We start from the raw sequence: 15424 nt of genomic DNA, 5'->3' as shown, positions 1-15424 counted from the left end.
CTGATAACTACTGATGTGGGAAACATCACTCTAGAAACTTAAGGTTTTTAAAAACTTTCCCCTTAGTCAATATGAATTATTTTTAGATTGGTATTGCTTGGCATAACAGATCTGGAGTCAAGATGACCAAATCACAATCATCTGTCAGGTGACATGGGGCAAATCACAACTTTTTTTCACTCATCTATAAAAGTGTTTAGGATATGATTGCAAAGATGCCTTTCTCCCTATCTCTGATCCAATGATCAAAATTTCCCCTTGGATTAGGAAAGCCTATTTTTCCTTAAATGGACAATTCATTGAATTGTCCAATGAGGATGAAACCTAACCCAAGAAAAAATGGTCAAATTTTAAGAAAAGATAAAACTACAATATTTCATATTTATAGCAGCAGTTTAAATCCATGATGTGTGAAAGCAGTTTGCTACCTATCAGATAGATACTCCAAGATATTGGGAGCCTACCATTATAACTACAAAGGAAATGAAATCTGATTTACTTGATTGATCTAGTAACATTTCTTTGCCGGTTAAGTGTCTAAAGTTTGGATTTCTTGACTTGTTTCACACCTTCTACTTACCCAATAATCTCAATTATTTCTAGTTAACAGAAGCAGCTCAGAAAAATATTTTGTCTGTCATTTCTATTTCTTTATTTGTATGCAAAGAAAATAAATTAATCTCCCTAACCCTACAATCTTTCTTAAAGAAATACAGCCTTTCATTAACTTAAATCCTTTCACTTAAAAACAGCTGATTCTAATAATAGTATGCTTAAGTTTAAGAATTTTAACTCAGTTGACTTTTTTTGGTATACCATGAAATCATTATAGTAGTTGTGAACAATTCAAAACACAAAAGGTTTTAGAAATGATCAAGATGAAGCAGTAATGGATGAGAAGTTTATTGTTTTTAAATTCCAGTAGCCATTACAACAAAAAGCAAATGAATTACACAAAAACTTTACAACAGAACAAAAATGCTTTAAGTAACCATAAAAGAGAAAAACTGAATTGATCCAAGCGATAGTTCACATAATGGTATTCCGACTTTCTAGATGTTAAATTTATATCCAAAAGCTTGAAAATTTAAACAAAGATAGAATGTTATGCCATAGCTAAAATAAGTGCGAGCATCACCACACTTCATCTTTATATAGGAAAAAAAAAAAAATGCTTGTAAAGCAAAACAGCTGCAAAGGGACAATACTTCTGTGTTTAGCCCCAAAAAATGTTTTACATATCTAAAAGTAGTAGTGACAAAGTAAACACTCATTTATTTACTCCTTTTGGGTTAAATAGTAATATAGCTTAGACACTACATGGAAGATAGAATGCCTAAAATCTATATATGGATGGACAGAGCACCCACAAGCATGAGATAATGAAGATAATTAGACATCAAAGTTTAAGTCAATTCTGAATTAGATCTTCCTGGACAACAGCCTTAACCTCCAAAACAATTTCTTTCTCTGTGAATGACCATAGCTAGTATCAGTTTGTCTCCAAAATGAACTGACAACTCTTCTGAAGCCTTCAACTAGGAAGAACTCAACACCCTCCCCCTCCCCCCAAGTATGTAAGAAATACAGCATTCTTAAGCTATTTTAATATTTAATATACTTCTGACAAGGTACAACACCTATATGTATAGTACCTATATTACTATAAGCACTATGTTCAGTAGAATAATAAATAAACTAAGGACTTTTAAACACAATTGCTAAAAAGGAGTTTTTCAACAAAATTGTACATACCCACATCAATAGAGCAAAATTATTATGGGCTGTTGGGCCCTAAAATGCAAAATCTCAGAAAGGATTTGGAAGTTACAACTACATTCTACCAATATAATATTCACTGCAGAAGCACAGCTATTAATTATAGACAATGGGATTGTAGAAAGTAAAACAAACAAAAAAACCCAAAAACTACAAAACAGTTTTCAACTTAACCTATTATGCAAAAGTACAATTGAACCAGCAACACCAAAATATGTATCCAAAAAACACAAAATCTGGATACTTACATTTCTTATTTTTAATGTCAACTTTTTAGCATGTTAACACTGACTCGTCTAACACAATCCATACCAAAATGGAAATTAGCATTTATAGTTTTAGCATTTGCTTTATTAATAATCAGGTCCCCTGAAAAGTCTAGCAGCAAGATTAAAAAGGACCTCAAAGACTGTTAGTACTTACTTTAAATGAGGAACAAGAAAGACTTGTGGATTCATCATTTCAAAATGCAGCAAATCTCAACAGCCTTGCAAATGACCATTCAAGAAATGAACAGAATTTACATCTCTTACTGAACTCTTTTAAGTGAGAGTTCTTAGGAAGGCAAGCTCTTCAAAGCTTAACCTGCCAAATCTAATGAAAGCAGGAATAGTTAATGTTCTTTAGGTTATTTCCCAAGTAAATTGTGTTTAAAAAAAAAAAAAAAAAAAAAAGATTTTTGTGGCACCACTTAAATTTTTTTGTTTAAATAACATTTGAAACACAACTCTTAATTCTGAAAGTGATTTATGAACTTACATTTTGTGTATATTTTATCACGATAAACATACTTCTTAAAAAAAAAAATTCTAACCTTGTCCATACCTAAGGGGTGTACTACTGTCATTTATTGAAGGATTATGGATCCAGAGATCTTAAGGTCAGTTAAGTACACTTCCCAGAAGGGACAGGGAACCTAGATTCTGTTTGAAGAGACAATTTGGCTTGAATTTGGGAAAGGGATGAGTTGTAAGAATTGAACTACAATAGTATTAGTTCAATTTAGGCCAAATGCTATTTCTTTAGAACTTATTGGGCTACAGTTTCTTTAAAAATATTAAGAATTTCTCATTTAACAGAAATCTAAGTAGAAAAAGGAGTAAGAATACTTAGGGTAGTATCAAAAAACTGGATTTTCATTCTAAGTTTCTTTATCCAACGGGAATGTGTTCTGATATAAAGTGCTTTGAAGATTTTGCCCCCTGTTTATTAATCCATTTGTAACTAATGCCAGAATGTTTCTTAAAACGATTTAACAAATCTCCTTGTTTAGTCAGGCATTATTTCCCAACTACTCAGCTTCCTTATTTATCCACAATAAACTTTTAAAGCTTATTTTTAAAGTCCATCTATAATGTACACAAAACAATGAACTCTAAACATCTAGTACACAACATTTATATGTAATAACATGTTTCAAATCTTGTCACTGGTTTATCATGCTTGAATTCTCAATATATCTACAGTAGAATTTCAGAGCTACAAAGATCAGCTCAAACTCTTCAAATTACCCAGCATGCTTATTATGAATAATTTCCCCTCCTTCTATTTCAATCTGCTCATAAAGCCATTTTCTGTCACAGCGGCATTCAGCTCCACACTTGTTAGAACCACAATTTGGACAGGCGTAGAAACACCCCAGGCAATCTTCATCAAGGCAATCACAGAGATCCATCCCACTGAATATCAGGAGGCCCTGGCTATCATAGACTTTGCTCTTTGGTGGTATCACTTGCCTGTAAAAAGGGGGGAAAAATTCTAACAATGAAATATAAAATTTTAATTCCAAGTTAACATTAACCAAAAAAAGAAATTTCTAATTAAGTTTTAGCACAAAAATAAAGAAAACAATGTAAAGTATGGTAGGGTGTAAATTTTTTTACAATTTATATCAAATTGACAATATGATCAAAAAGATTTCTGATATTTAATATGGCTACTTCTAACTACTTGGATATAGTCCCAGTAAAGTGGTTCATAGCTTTAGATCAAAGTCATCATATACACACTAGTCACAAATCTCCATTTAAGAAATATGGATGAGAGAATGAACCCTCAGGTCAATATTTCTACATAGAACTTAAAGAGAAATTCCAAACTATCAATTTTCCTGTTAAAAATAATCCTCTCAATTTATACCCTCCCCTCATCAATTTTATACTCTTTTTGGTGGGCTTGATATGTTAAACTTCAATATCATTGGGAACAAGAGTATTTTAAGTGACTGCTATGTGATCAAAAAAATTCTCCCAGAGAAGCCAATAAACAAAAATCCATTAAACAAAATTTACACACAACATTATCACCGCGCTTAGCATTTTAATTATGCTTTATTTTTTAATGTCTCTCTTTTTAAATCTTTATGGCATTATTTGGTAAAAAAAAAAAAAAAAAAAAAAAAAAAAAAAAAAAGCTTCCCAAGTCAGTTGTCTCAGTTAATTCTGGTTTTACTGTTTATATAGCCAAAACCCCCACAGATATAATTTTAAGAAGGATATCTTGACCTTCTAAATCTCACTACCAGGCTATACATTAGGATCTTTGTATGTAATTTATTTAGTTATTAATTGATTTGTAATTTTTAGAATTGAAAGAGACCTATATAACTCATTCATTGCCTTCAAAATTTTTATTTGTGAAGGAAACTGAAACTCAGGGACATTTCTACTCCATGCTCCCCTCCTTTAAGCAATTTGAAATAGCAATCTGGAAAACCCCAGAAATGAAGATAAGACAAAATTAAGTCGTAAAATGTTAGATAGCTTACATTTCTTAGCATAAACGTTAATGTAAGCCGCTTACCTGTCTGAATTGGTTGACTTAGTTTGCCTTCTTTTTTCTCTCTTACCAGTTTCTGGAGTAAATTCAGTTTGCTTTCCTGGATTTGCAAACTGCAAGGACCGCAAGGCTTTAGCGGTCCTTCCCTAAGGAAAAGTAAAAATTCTCAAGTTAGATTTCCATGTCAAAGACACAAACAGTAAACATGCCACTTAATGACTGCCAACATGCCACTTAATGACTATTTCAGACAGAATTCTTCCTGCCTTGTCAGAAATGAAACAAAGATTGAAAGCCCAATGCACTAAAACTGAACTTTATTCTGTAGAAGCACCCATTAGACCATTATTCAGGGCTTACTCTCAGATTACACATTTATTTTATTGTACCACAGCAAATCAAAAGTAGCACAAGAGGAAGGCATAAGAGGCAGACACACTTGGCAGCAGAACTAAAGAGGTTGATAGCCATGAAGAAGAGAAGTAAAAACAAAACTAAACAAAAACAAAAACTCCAACTCAGCATAGTGAAATAATAGATATTCACAATGATGGCTGAGTCAAAGATTCAAGTTCAGTTTCTTCTGTTTGAGAAATGAGTAAACAGTGAAAAAGACTGGAAATTCTTCCAAAAGTGGCTAAATTAAATTTTACCACGCAGAGGTGTTATTATATAGCAGAAAAATTTACAAGTAGAACACCCTGATGAAGTGTTACTGTATCATGACAACTAGTAATATTCAGCTTTCTGAAATATGGCTGAACTGACATGTTTGATACTGGAAGAACTGCTTCGGGAAACATGGGAAAGGCCACCTTACATACAGTGCATATTAGAAAAATAGGCTTCATTAAAGTCCTCAGGAACAGCAATCTTACTTTTCTAGAAGCAGGAATGAAAAAGTGCTTAACGCTTGATAACACATGGCAATGTTATTGATGCTGAGTAGGAGAGGAGAAATATAGTTCCTTACCAACAATATACAATCTCAGCTTGTGCCAAAGAGTTTCTATTAAATTCTTTCATTATTTAAGTGAATTGTTATTCCAAATAAAAGGTACCCAATTTTTCAAGGTAATAACCTTTAAAACAAGACAGACCATGTATCACACCCCACAAAAATAAAATCAAAACTTTACACAAAGAGAATATGTTTTTGGTGACCATAGAAGTCTAAAATTAGGTAAAAGGGTGAGGAGAATCTGAGCTGTGCTCCTAGATATACCCACACAAATCCAAACATGGGTGAGGACAGAAGAGGAAGTGAGTAAAAGGAGCAAGGAGAAACATTAATTGCAAGCCATCTGCTATTCCCTCCTGTACTATCAATAGTTGTTAATGCTACAAAACCATGTCTGATCCTATATGGCTGAAAAGAGGGAGCAGGTAAAACAAGTGAGCACGGCTAAAATAATTCTCACTTCTAAATTTTTGTATTTAATATTATGTTGACTTAGGGTGCATATGAGCAATGATAAAAAAAAAAAAAAGGTATGCTTCTATACTATCCAAGCAAAACTCTAAATTGCAGACCTAAATAAGTGAAAAATTGGCCCATATACATACGTCTGAATCAGCTTTCCTTTTTTGGCGATCTTCAGATTCAACATCCACACTTCCATTGATTATCTGTGTGCATTTTGGACAAAGCTTCCAACCAGGTACAAGCTGTCTTCCAAACTTGGCACTTAAGAAAGTGGCATCATCTAAGTCAATTGCATGCAAATTTTTCTTTGCAAGCTTTTTGTGTATGTTAAAAGGATCACAACAAGACTTTTGCAAGTCCTCAAATCGATCAATGTAAATTTTTGCATGATGGAAGCAAATTGTATTGTTTCCAGAGAGTGTCATTCCGGTTCTAAGCTGAAGTAAAAGCGCATCATTTGATGATAATTCTTGCAAAGTCTTGAAGCCAGTATGTCGAGTATAGTATGTCTTATGACATTCATTGGTAGCACGAAGCTGAACTCCAACTGAACAGGGATCCATCTTACTTCCTTAGAACAACCTATTTCACCGTTTTTTATTCTGCCTAGGTTTTTTTTTCTGTAGCCTCTAGTAGGTCCTATTGAGGATCACCCTAGAGAAAGCATTAAAGTGAATCAGATTTATGTTACATTTTTTTTTTTTTTTAGCCTAGAGGCCTGATACTAAAAAGCAATTCAGATTTAGATACTCTTTGGAATTTTATTCCCCCCTTTAAAATTTCTTGCAAGTAGGATAATATGCTATTTTGTTTGAATGTTCTTAAAACAAATTCTCTTCCATGTTCCATATTCTGGATTACACTTGCAGGTTTATAAATTTCAATAACTTTTGCAAGATTATGACATCCATATGCAATTAAGCTGTCAGCCAACAAAGGTGACTTTTAGTCTATAACTTAAGACAGTTATACTCAAAGTTCATTTTTTTTTTTTTTTTTTTTAGTTAACTGTATGGAACTTGAAAATTTCCCCCCAAGAACAGTCATCCCATGTTAGGAGAAATTTATTTATTTAACACTAGTAACCAGAATCCTGGATACAAGGAAGAGAGGAAGACTAAAAATTGCCCTTTCTTGGGCCCTGAAGTTGCTATAGATAAAATTCTCAAACTGGCTAAACATATCTTCAGAATCACCAATTCCCTAAATATTTTCTAGAGAGAATACTGGGAACTAGGTAAAAAAAGATACAAAAAACAAAAAACAATTGCTGCTGCCACCCCTTTCCCACCAATTCTCATTTGCTTAAGAAGATTTTGGGTGTGTGATTCAACAGTTATTCTTCAATTTCACATTTGTTTACAGGATGTTGGTATTTAAAACCAAAGGATTCCCCAAGTAGTAGTTCAGGAAGACCCACCCCCCCAAAAGGACAAAAAAGTTAGACCAATGTTAAGATAAAATATATTAAAAAGAGGGAAAGGAGAAAAGATGAAGGAAAGAAGGGCCACTAATAGGCGAGCTGTCCTATCTTAGGAATTTAACCCTAGTTAAAACACAATTTCTGCTTCCAATAATTTCTTCCCACTTAACAATTCTGAACATAAATCATCAAGGTTTTTTCCACAATGGCTTCCTGGTACATTGGCTATTTGAACATTTCTAAATTGGAAATTACTCATATATGCAAATCTGTGAATTCTCAGAATGACCATATAAGATTTATCCAAGGGTGCGATGGTAGCAGCAGCATCAACTTTGTACATTTCCAGTCTCTAGATATACTTCTCTAATTTCTTATTTGAAAAGCTAAAAAAAAAAAGCATTTTAACTAAAAAAGTATTTAAAGTATTATAATGAAATCATTTGCTAACCTCATTTAAAAATAAAATCGTTTGACTGCCCTTATTTTCCTTGCTTGAAATCAGTAGTTATTCAACTAAATTGAATTATACTAAAATTAAATTCAATACAATATTTATTTAGAAGGGACAATTTTTTTTTTTTAAAAGATAAGCAATACTTGCCTCTCAAGGAGCTGAGATCTAGCATAATGGAACACAAGAATAACATCAAATAGCACATAAGAACTACTTACATCCCTGTCACATATTATCTGTGTGATAATGGGCAAACCCTCTTCACTTCTCTGGGTTCTTATCTGTTAAATGAAGAGGTTGGACTAGATGAGAGCTCTGAGGTTTTTTCTAGCTCTGACAGCAGTTTAATTCTATTTAAGCATCTTCTGGAGGAAGTAAAAGATCCTGGTACATATTAGTACTTAATAAATGCTCAATGACAGAACTAGGTTGGCTTTCCTTAAGAATGGCAAAGACCTCAGATGTCACCTAGGCTAAACCCCACTTAAAGCTCGAAACATTTCTTACAAGTAATCACCCAATGTCTGCTTGAAAACTGCCAGTAATAAGGAACTCTACCAAAGCAGCTTACCTTACACTTTGGAATAGTTCTGACAGTGGGGAAGGTTTTTTGTTATTTTTTCAGGTTAATGGAAATGGATGATTAGGCCAGGCCAGCCAAATTTAGAGCTGAGGAGGTATTCCAAAAGATTATGGTCTAAGGGTTAAGTCAAGGTAAGTTTGTCAGCCTCTACTATGAGATTCTGGGCAGCTCAAATATCTGAAAAGATATAGCCTTTTCTCATTTCACCCAATCTTTTCTCCATTTCCAGAATGGGAAAATTGAAATTGTTGCCTATCACTTATCCTTAGATAAGATCAGATTCCTTGACTGTCCTCATAACACAAGTATGGTCGACATAATAATAGAAGTAATCACAAAGATTTACTTTGGTGTCTGATTACAGGCTAAGTTCAGAAAATTCAAAATTGTTTTGCCTCAAATGGGTCAGTTTGCTCTCACATGAGTAGAGGCCCTCTCAATAACAATAACCTTTCTGCAAATAATTCTTAGAACTAGAAATAAATGAGCCAAGGTGTTTCTTTTTCAAAAAGCTATAAGTATTCTAATCAGCTTGGCTAATTCTCCATTGATGCAGATTCCACCCATGCCGTCTCATCCTGTGTAATTCTTGTCCAAATAACATCCAGAGGAGCTACCCAACCAACACATTGTATTTAATATTTTGTGAATACCAGAACAATGGTCAAGTTGTTCAACTACTATCCTTTGACTAGTTCCAACTCCTTTTCTGGTCATATCTCATGATTTTTACAAGATTTCCTGCACGTAAGTTATCAGTGATAATATGCTGCAGTCCATTTAACCCCATCATGAATCTTTCCACAGGTGCCTGTGACTGATTCTTCTGAGGGCACAGTATTGCATGATTTGCAGGCATATAGCACCACTGGGAAAATACTGGTATTAATAGGATGGGATTTTGCAGCAATGAGCAGCTTGGAATCTCTGAAAGTGCTGGAACTTTCCCAAATTTAACAGAGCCTGCAGTTTTTAATTTTGAGCCTACTTCATAACCCAACCAATGTCCATCCAAATGTATTTCAGCAACAGGTCATACTTCCAAAAGCATTCAAAGTTGAAGTCGATAATGCAACAGACATGAACGCCACTGTTTTCCCAAAAGATATATATATATATATTTAACCAACAGAACTACTGTTTCCACTCAATACTCATTTAATAATTACACAAGGAAATAAAAATGACACTTAAAGAAAAAAGTTGGAATGAAAAGATGAAAGCGACCAAGTACATAGACAGGGAAGAAATGTATTGCGGAGGTGACAATTTTAAAAGTACCCATGGCACAGTGGTGACTGGCTGTCCAGGAGGACAGGGCATCTGTACTACAATTATATAGCTTAACCTACTCTTTCAGCCTGTAATCAAACTCATGCAGTAGTTGCCATTAGAGCAATTTTCATGTAGAATCTGAAACTGAATGGACTACAAAAAGGTCAAGATGATTTTAGTAGTGGAAGAGCTAAGAGACTATCAATCAAAAATCTATTTTAGTAAGAGCAAGTATTTTAAAGAAATTGTCATAAATCCTCAAAAGGGAACAGGTGAAATTGGTTACTACTCATCAAAGAAAGTATCTTGTGGGTATGAATACACAATACCAGAAATTGTATTTTCCCTAAAGGTGACAAAGACATTGTTACAGATTCAATTCCTGTTGCACAACGGGGGTTTCAATGTAATATTTGCTCTGGGGTGGGTATCTGATGGATCCTAGTGGGGAGGGGGGAAGAGGAGAGGAGTCCAATTCTTATGAATTGAATCCCTCACCTGTAACATCTCTGACTCGATACTACACCAGAAAAAGCCTTCTCAAGGTACAACTCTTATGCTGATTCTTGAGAACTGAAAAAAAATTTCCTTTGTCAATGACTTGAATCTTTTGAGTTACTTCTCTCTGAAGTTGAACCTGAAAATAATGTTGGCCAACTTGATCTAACTTTTGCTTAGTTTCAAAAGAAAAAGCTCTATGGATGGAATAATAATGATGATAGTGATAAAAAATTTAGGTTTGGGACCTAGTCTATACACCCACTTATGTGAAATAAGTTAAACTGTGGACAGTGGCAAATTGCTTTTCATTTGTAAAAAAATCAAGAAATAGAATTAGATGCCTCTAAAATTTCCTCCAGTTCTAAGTTTGCTGATTTACCACTGTGACCCTTCCTCTCACCCTTTCCTAAAAGGCATTAAAGTCTATGTAGATATCATAAGTCATTGACAACCTCTTTAGAGCATTTCTGTACCTGCAATAGCACAAGTATATGGGAAGAAAATGTGCAGAAGTGGTTACTTATTCATGGAAGATGAAAGAGATTGCACTCCTAAGAAAGATCACGACTCATTCATGTTACACTACTATAAAAGATCAAGCCCATTTTAATGTTACTACTCAGAACTTTTTTGTTCCTTTTGAAAATTTGTTTTCCCCTGCAAATAAAGGTTAAGAAATGGCTTTAAACATGTTTAAAGGTACTCCAACTTTGAACTTCAAAGTATATCAAAAAGACTCGAATAGTAAAGGAAGATGGACCTGTTATTACCAAAAAAGGCAACAAACTATACCTACTCATTTGTCTCTTCTAAAATCTTAATGAGAAACACTTGTACAATCTGCTCCAGAGGATCTTTTTTTTGGGGAAAAAAATTAGTCAACCCAATCACAAGTAAATTAAAAAAATTTTAATACCACAAACCATACCTTCACAGGCACAACAGACAAAAATGTGGAGAATAGGATTTTCTGTTGCTGTTACACATTGGTTAATTAAAAAAAAAAAAATTGTGTTAGGTAGCAAACAATTTTCCAAAATCATGAAATGTAAACACACACATGGTTCCTTAATAGCAATAACCACATTAAAACTTTAACACCAGTATTCCACAGGGTACCAAAAATTAGAAAAATAGATGCTCACCAAAAATGTCCTTTACTGTCATAAGGGATGCCATACACCATTATCAACTAGAAGGATTCTTCTTTATAATATTGGTCAAAGAAAGTTAAGAGCTGGAAAGAACCAAATTGTGATCTTTTTGAGGGCAGGAACTCTCTTTTGTCTTTCTCGACTCATGGCAGATGCTTAACAAACGTTTACTGAGGAAATATTCATTCTTTGACTCCATTGTAAAAGGCTTCCCCTCCCTCCAAATCTATAAAAATGGGCAAGCTCCACAAAACTAATTTTCTTATTTCACCAAACTTCAGAAAACTACAATCTCCTCAAAAAGATATACGTTCGCTCAAAAGAACATCATGATCCACATAGAGGGAATAAAAAAGTGGGAAGAATACTGCCTGTTTAGATGATTATTTTTCTAATATTAGACGAGAGATGATGGCTAAGAATCATAAGATAAAATCCCCCTCTCATGGAAGGTTGGCTTGCATTTTTTACTCCATGTCTTTTTTTGGGGGGGTGGGGGGAAGGGAAGGGATCTACAGAATCCTTAATTTTTGTAGGAGGAAAGCCATTCCCAACAGCACCCACCCGTTTGTGGAACCTTTATCTACCCTTGAAGAGGACAAGAAGTAAAGTTATGTCCCCCCCGTTTCCATGGCTGTCTTTTTCTAAGGTAAACATGTGAAACTTTGACCCCCAAGATTCCGCAAACTTAAATTTCTTATTTTCATTAGTCTGCTACCCACACCTTGACCTTGCCTAATTCCTTTGGCATTTACTCCACAAATTTTGACTAAAACTAGCTCCTAAACCCAAGTGGCTTCTCCTCTGGGCTGAACTAAACAACATGGTGCCAGAGCTTGCCCTTGCCTCCGATGGCTCCCAGGATGGGACTTCGAGAACTGAAGACTAAAACAGCCTTCCCTTCCCAGGCCTCTGACCCCACCCCCTTCTCCATCTCTTTTCCGGGCCCAGACTCCTCCTTCCGGGAGGGGAGGGGGTGCGCAACCCCTCCCCTCTCTCCTGCAAACACTCGCGGCCATTTTTCCTTCCCACCTGGCCCCATTCCTGCCACCTCTCCGGAAGCTCAGGTCCTCCATTGAAGCACGAAAACTTCCCAGCCTTCATCTTCTTTCTCATTCACTATAAAGCCTTTAGGAAAAAAAGGGAGATTCTCCCTCCCCTTTGTTGATTACTTCCCGCGGGCAATGCGCTGTCCTATAGTCCTCAGACTTGCTTTAGGATCAGACGAATTTAGCCAAGTTCTTATGGATCCCTGGTGTGTGGGGCAAACAGACCCCAGATTGGGAGTGGATACAGACGTCCTTCCCTGCCCCGCCTCCCTCACCCCTCGTGCTGTATCCTCGGGCTCCTCCCCTTCTGTTTTTCCATTACCTCACCGGCCACGCCCAGGTCCGCAATGCGGCATTTTACCGCATTACATCATTGCACCAAACCGTTTGACCACGCCCCCGAGACCACCATTTTGGCCGCTTTTACCTTTTTGCAAATTTCACCCCCACGGGGGAATCTTATAACACGATTTAAAAATAAACGGATTTTGGGGTCTCCCTCTCAGTTTTTAGATGATGGGGTCTAGGGACGTGGCATTTTGAGGTAACATCACAGGCGCTGTGGCCAAGCGCTCCTCCCCCCTCCTTTGTGCTTCATCTTCTCCCAGTCCTTTTGTGTGTTCCCAAACGCTGGCCTTTAATAATAAATGGGGATGGATTGACCTCGATGCCCACACAATTAACTACCTCTCGACACCCCCACCCCCCCAAACCGGATAGGAGCGCGACCCTAAAAGAAGCACAACATAATGGGGGCGGTGGCGAGAACCCAACACGTTTTGTTGCCCAAAGTAAACACAAGGCGCTCCGCAGATGCGGACCTGGCAATTCAACGTACGTAGGAGCACGGAGGCCATTTTGTCCAGCCCTTCCCATAATAAGACAAATGGCGCAGAGGTATTTACGAGTGTTTGCACCAGCTGCCCCTTCCCAACCCCCAAGTTCTATTGTGCTGCGTAGATAATTCTCTCCACCACTCACCTTTTCTGGAAACAGTCTTAGGAATTTTAGCGGGCTCGCCGAAGGCGGCCCAAGGCTTGTCGGGGAGACGTAAACCCTGGCCCCCCAACAGAATTGTGGCGGGTGGGGGAGAGGCGCAGACACGCCCAAACTTACCCAAGGAGCAGGTTCCAATCTCGGGCCCGCGGGATTCCCTCCTGTTCTCCTCCCCCCGCCCCCTGCCCCGTGCTCGGCAGCCCTGGCCCGAGGCGCCCCTACAGCTCCTGGGCAGCTCCCGAGTACGCTGGGCTCGAGCCCCGGCCTCGAACTCGGAGCGTGCCGCCCGGGAAGAGTGCCTGGCCCCTCGGCCCTCACCGCTCTTCGGCCACGGTCTCCATCCAGTACCTTGCCCGGCGCCCGTCCCGGCTCCTGCCGCGCCGTCGCCCGCACTTCAGCTCCGGGACCCGTTGCAGCCATGAAATAACAGCTCTGCACGTAGTAACCAGCAAGACGACCAGCTCGCACCGCCCACCACCAGAGAGAGGACGTCGCCACTCAGCTAGAGGGGCTCTTCTAGTGAGACGTCGCGCCGTAACCAAAGATAGGACGTACGGGGGGCGGAGCAACGCCTGCCTAGAGCGGCCGCCAGTGCGGCCGCCATCTTGGGAAGGGCAGCGGGCCCCGGAGGTCCACGAGGCCCACGGGCCTGGAAAGTGGTACAGGCCCGGGAAACTAGAGAGGCCTGGGTCGGGCGAGACCTGAGAACCTCGTGAGACTTGGTAAACTCTCAATCGCCCCTCTGGTAAACTTGCTCTCCTCCCTAGTGGTCTGAGGCTCAGGGAGTTCATCTTGCAGTCAGGAGGATTTCTCATTCATTCATAGGCTTTCACTCCGGCATTTCCTCCCTCCCTCCCTCCTTCCCTTCCTCCCTTCTTTTCTCCTTCCTTCCCTCCTTCGCTGCTTCTTTCCTTCCTCCTTCCTCCCTCCTCCCTCCCTTCCTTCCTTCTTTCTTCCTTTCTTTCTTTTCCTTTCTCTCTCTTTCGTTCTCCCTCCCTCCCTTTCTTCCTCCCTCCCTCCCTCCTTCCTTCCTTCCTTCCTTCCTTCCTTCCTTCCTTCCTTCCTTCTTCCTTCCTTCCTTCCTTCCTTCCTTCCTTCCTTCCTTCCTTCCTTCCTTCCTTCCTTCCTTCCTCCTTCCTTCCTTCCTCCTTCCTTCCTTCCTTCCTTCCTTCCTTCCTTCCTTCCTTCCTTCTCTCCTTCCTTCTTTCCTTCCTCCCTCCCTTCCTTCTTCCTCCCTCCCTCCTTCTTCCTTCTTCCTTCCTTCCTTCTTTCTTCTTTTCTTTCTTTCTTTCTTTCTCTCTCTTCGTTCTCCCTTCCTTCCTCCTTCCCTCCTTCCTTCCTTCCTCCTCCCTTCCTCCCTCCCTCTTTTCCTTCCTTCCTTCCTTCCTTCTTCCTTCCTTCCTCCTTCCTCCCTCCCTCCCTTTCTTCCTCCCTCCCTCCCTCCTTCCTTCCTTCCTTCCTTCCTTCCTTCCTTCCTTCTTTCTCTCCTTCCTTCCTTCCTTCCTTCCTTCCTCCTTCCTCCCTCCCTCCCTTTCTTCCTCCCTCCCTCCCTCCTTCCTTCCTTCCTTCCTTCCTTCTTCCCTTCCTTCCTTCCTTCTTCCTTTCTTTCTTTTCCTTTCTCTCTCTTTCGTTCTCCCTTCTTCCCTTCCTTCCTCCCTCCCTCCCTTCCTCCCTCCCTCTTTTCCTTCCTTCCTTCCTTCCTCCCTCCCATTCTCCCTTCCTTCTTCCCTTCCTTCCTTCTTTCTTCCTTTCTTTCTTCTTTTCCTTTCTCTCTCTTTCGTTCTCCCTTCTTCCCTTCCTTCCTCCTTCCCTTCCTTCCTCCTTTCCTCCCTTCCTCTCTCCTTGCCTTCCTCTCTTGTGTATGTACACTTTCCTGAATCTGATAGGTTCTAGGTTTCTTTAAAAAGCCAAGTCCAAGTGTATGTACTCTGTCATCAATTTTATGATTCTATGATCTTAACAACGTTAATTCAGAGAGCCTCCTCTTTCTTCCCAAACAAAGA

General features: G+C 38.4%; 1 protein-coding gene across 2 annotated transcripts; it reads right to left on the bottom strand.

The window, feature by feature from the left end:
- Positions 1–887: 887 nt before the first annotated feature.
- On the bottom strand, positions 888–13923 carry ARL14EP (ADP ribosylation factor like GTPase 14 effector protein). Of its 2 annotated transcripts, none has more exons than XM_051967631.1 (4): positions 13740–13923; positions 6124–6637; positions 4582–4703; positions 888–3515 (listed from the first exon to the last, which is right to left on the bottom strand). In XM_051967631.1, exons 2-4 carry the CDS (start codon positions 6544–6546, stop codon positions 3287–3289), a joined length of 774 nt encoding a protein of 257 aa, XP_051823591.1. In that variant the 5' UTR covers positions 6547–6637; positions 13740–13923; the 3' UTR covers positions 888–3286. The 2 variants fall into 2 exon arrangements, with proteins under 2 accessions (XP_051823591.1, XP_051823590.1); XM_051967630.1 differs by having other exon boundaries at positions 13770–13923.
- Positions 13924–15424: the final 1501 nt, after the last annotated feature.

The sequence above is a fragment of the Antechinus flavipes genome, chromosome 6 (assembly GCF_016432865.1).
Source record: "Antechinus flavipes isolate AdamAnt ecotype Samford, QLD, Australia chromosome 6, AdamAnt_v2, whole genome shotgun sequence".
Lineage (NCBI taxonomy): Eukaryota > Metazoa > Chordata > Mammalia > Dasyuromorphia > Dasyuridae > Antechinus > Antechinus flavipes.
This window is presented reverse-complemented; position numbering and strand designations above follow the sequence as displayed.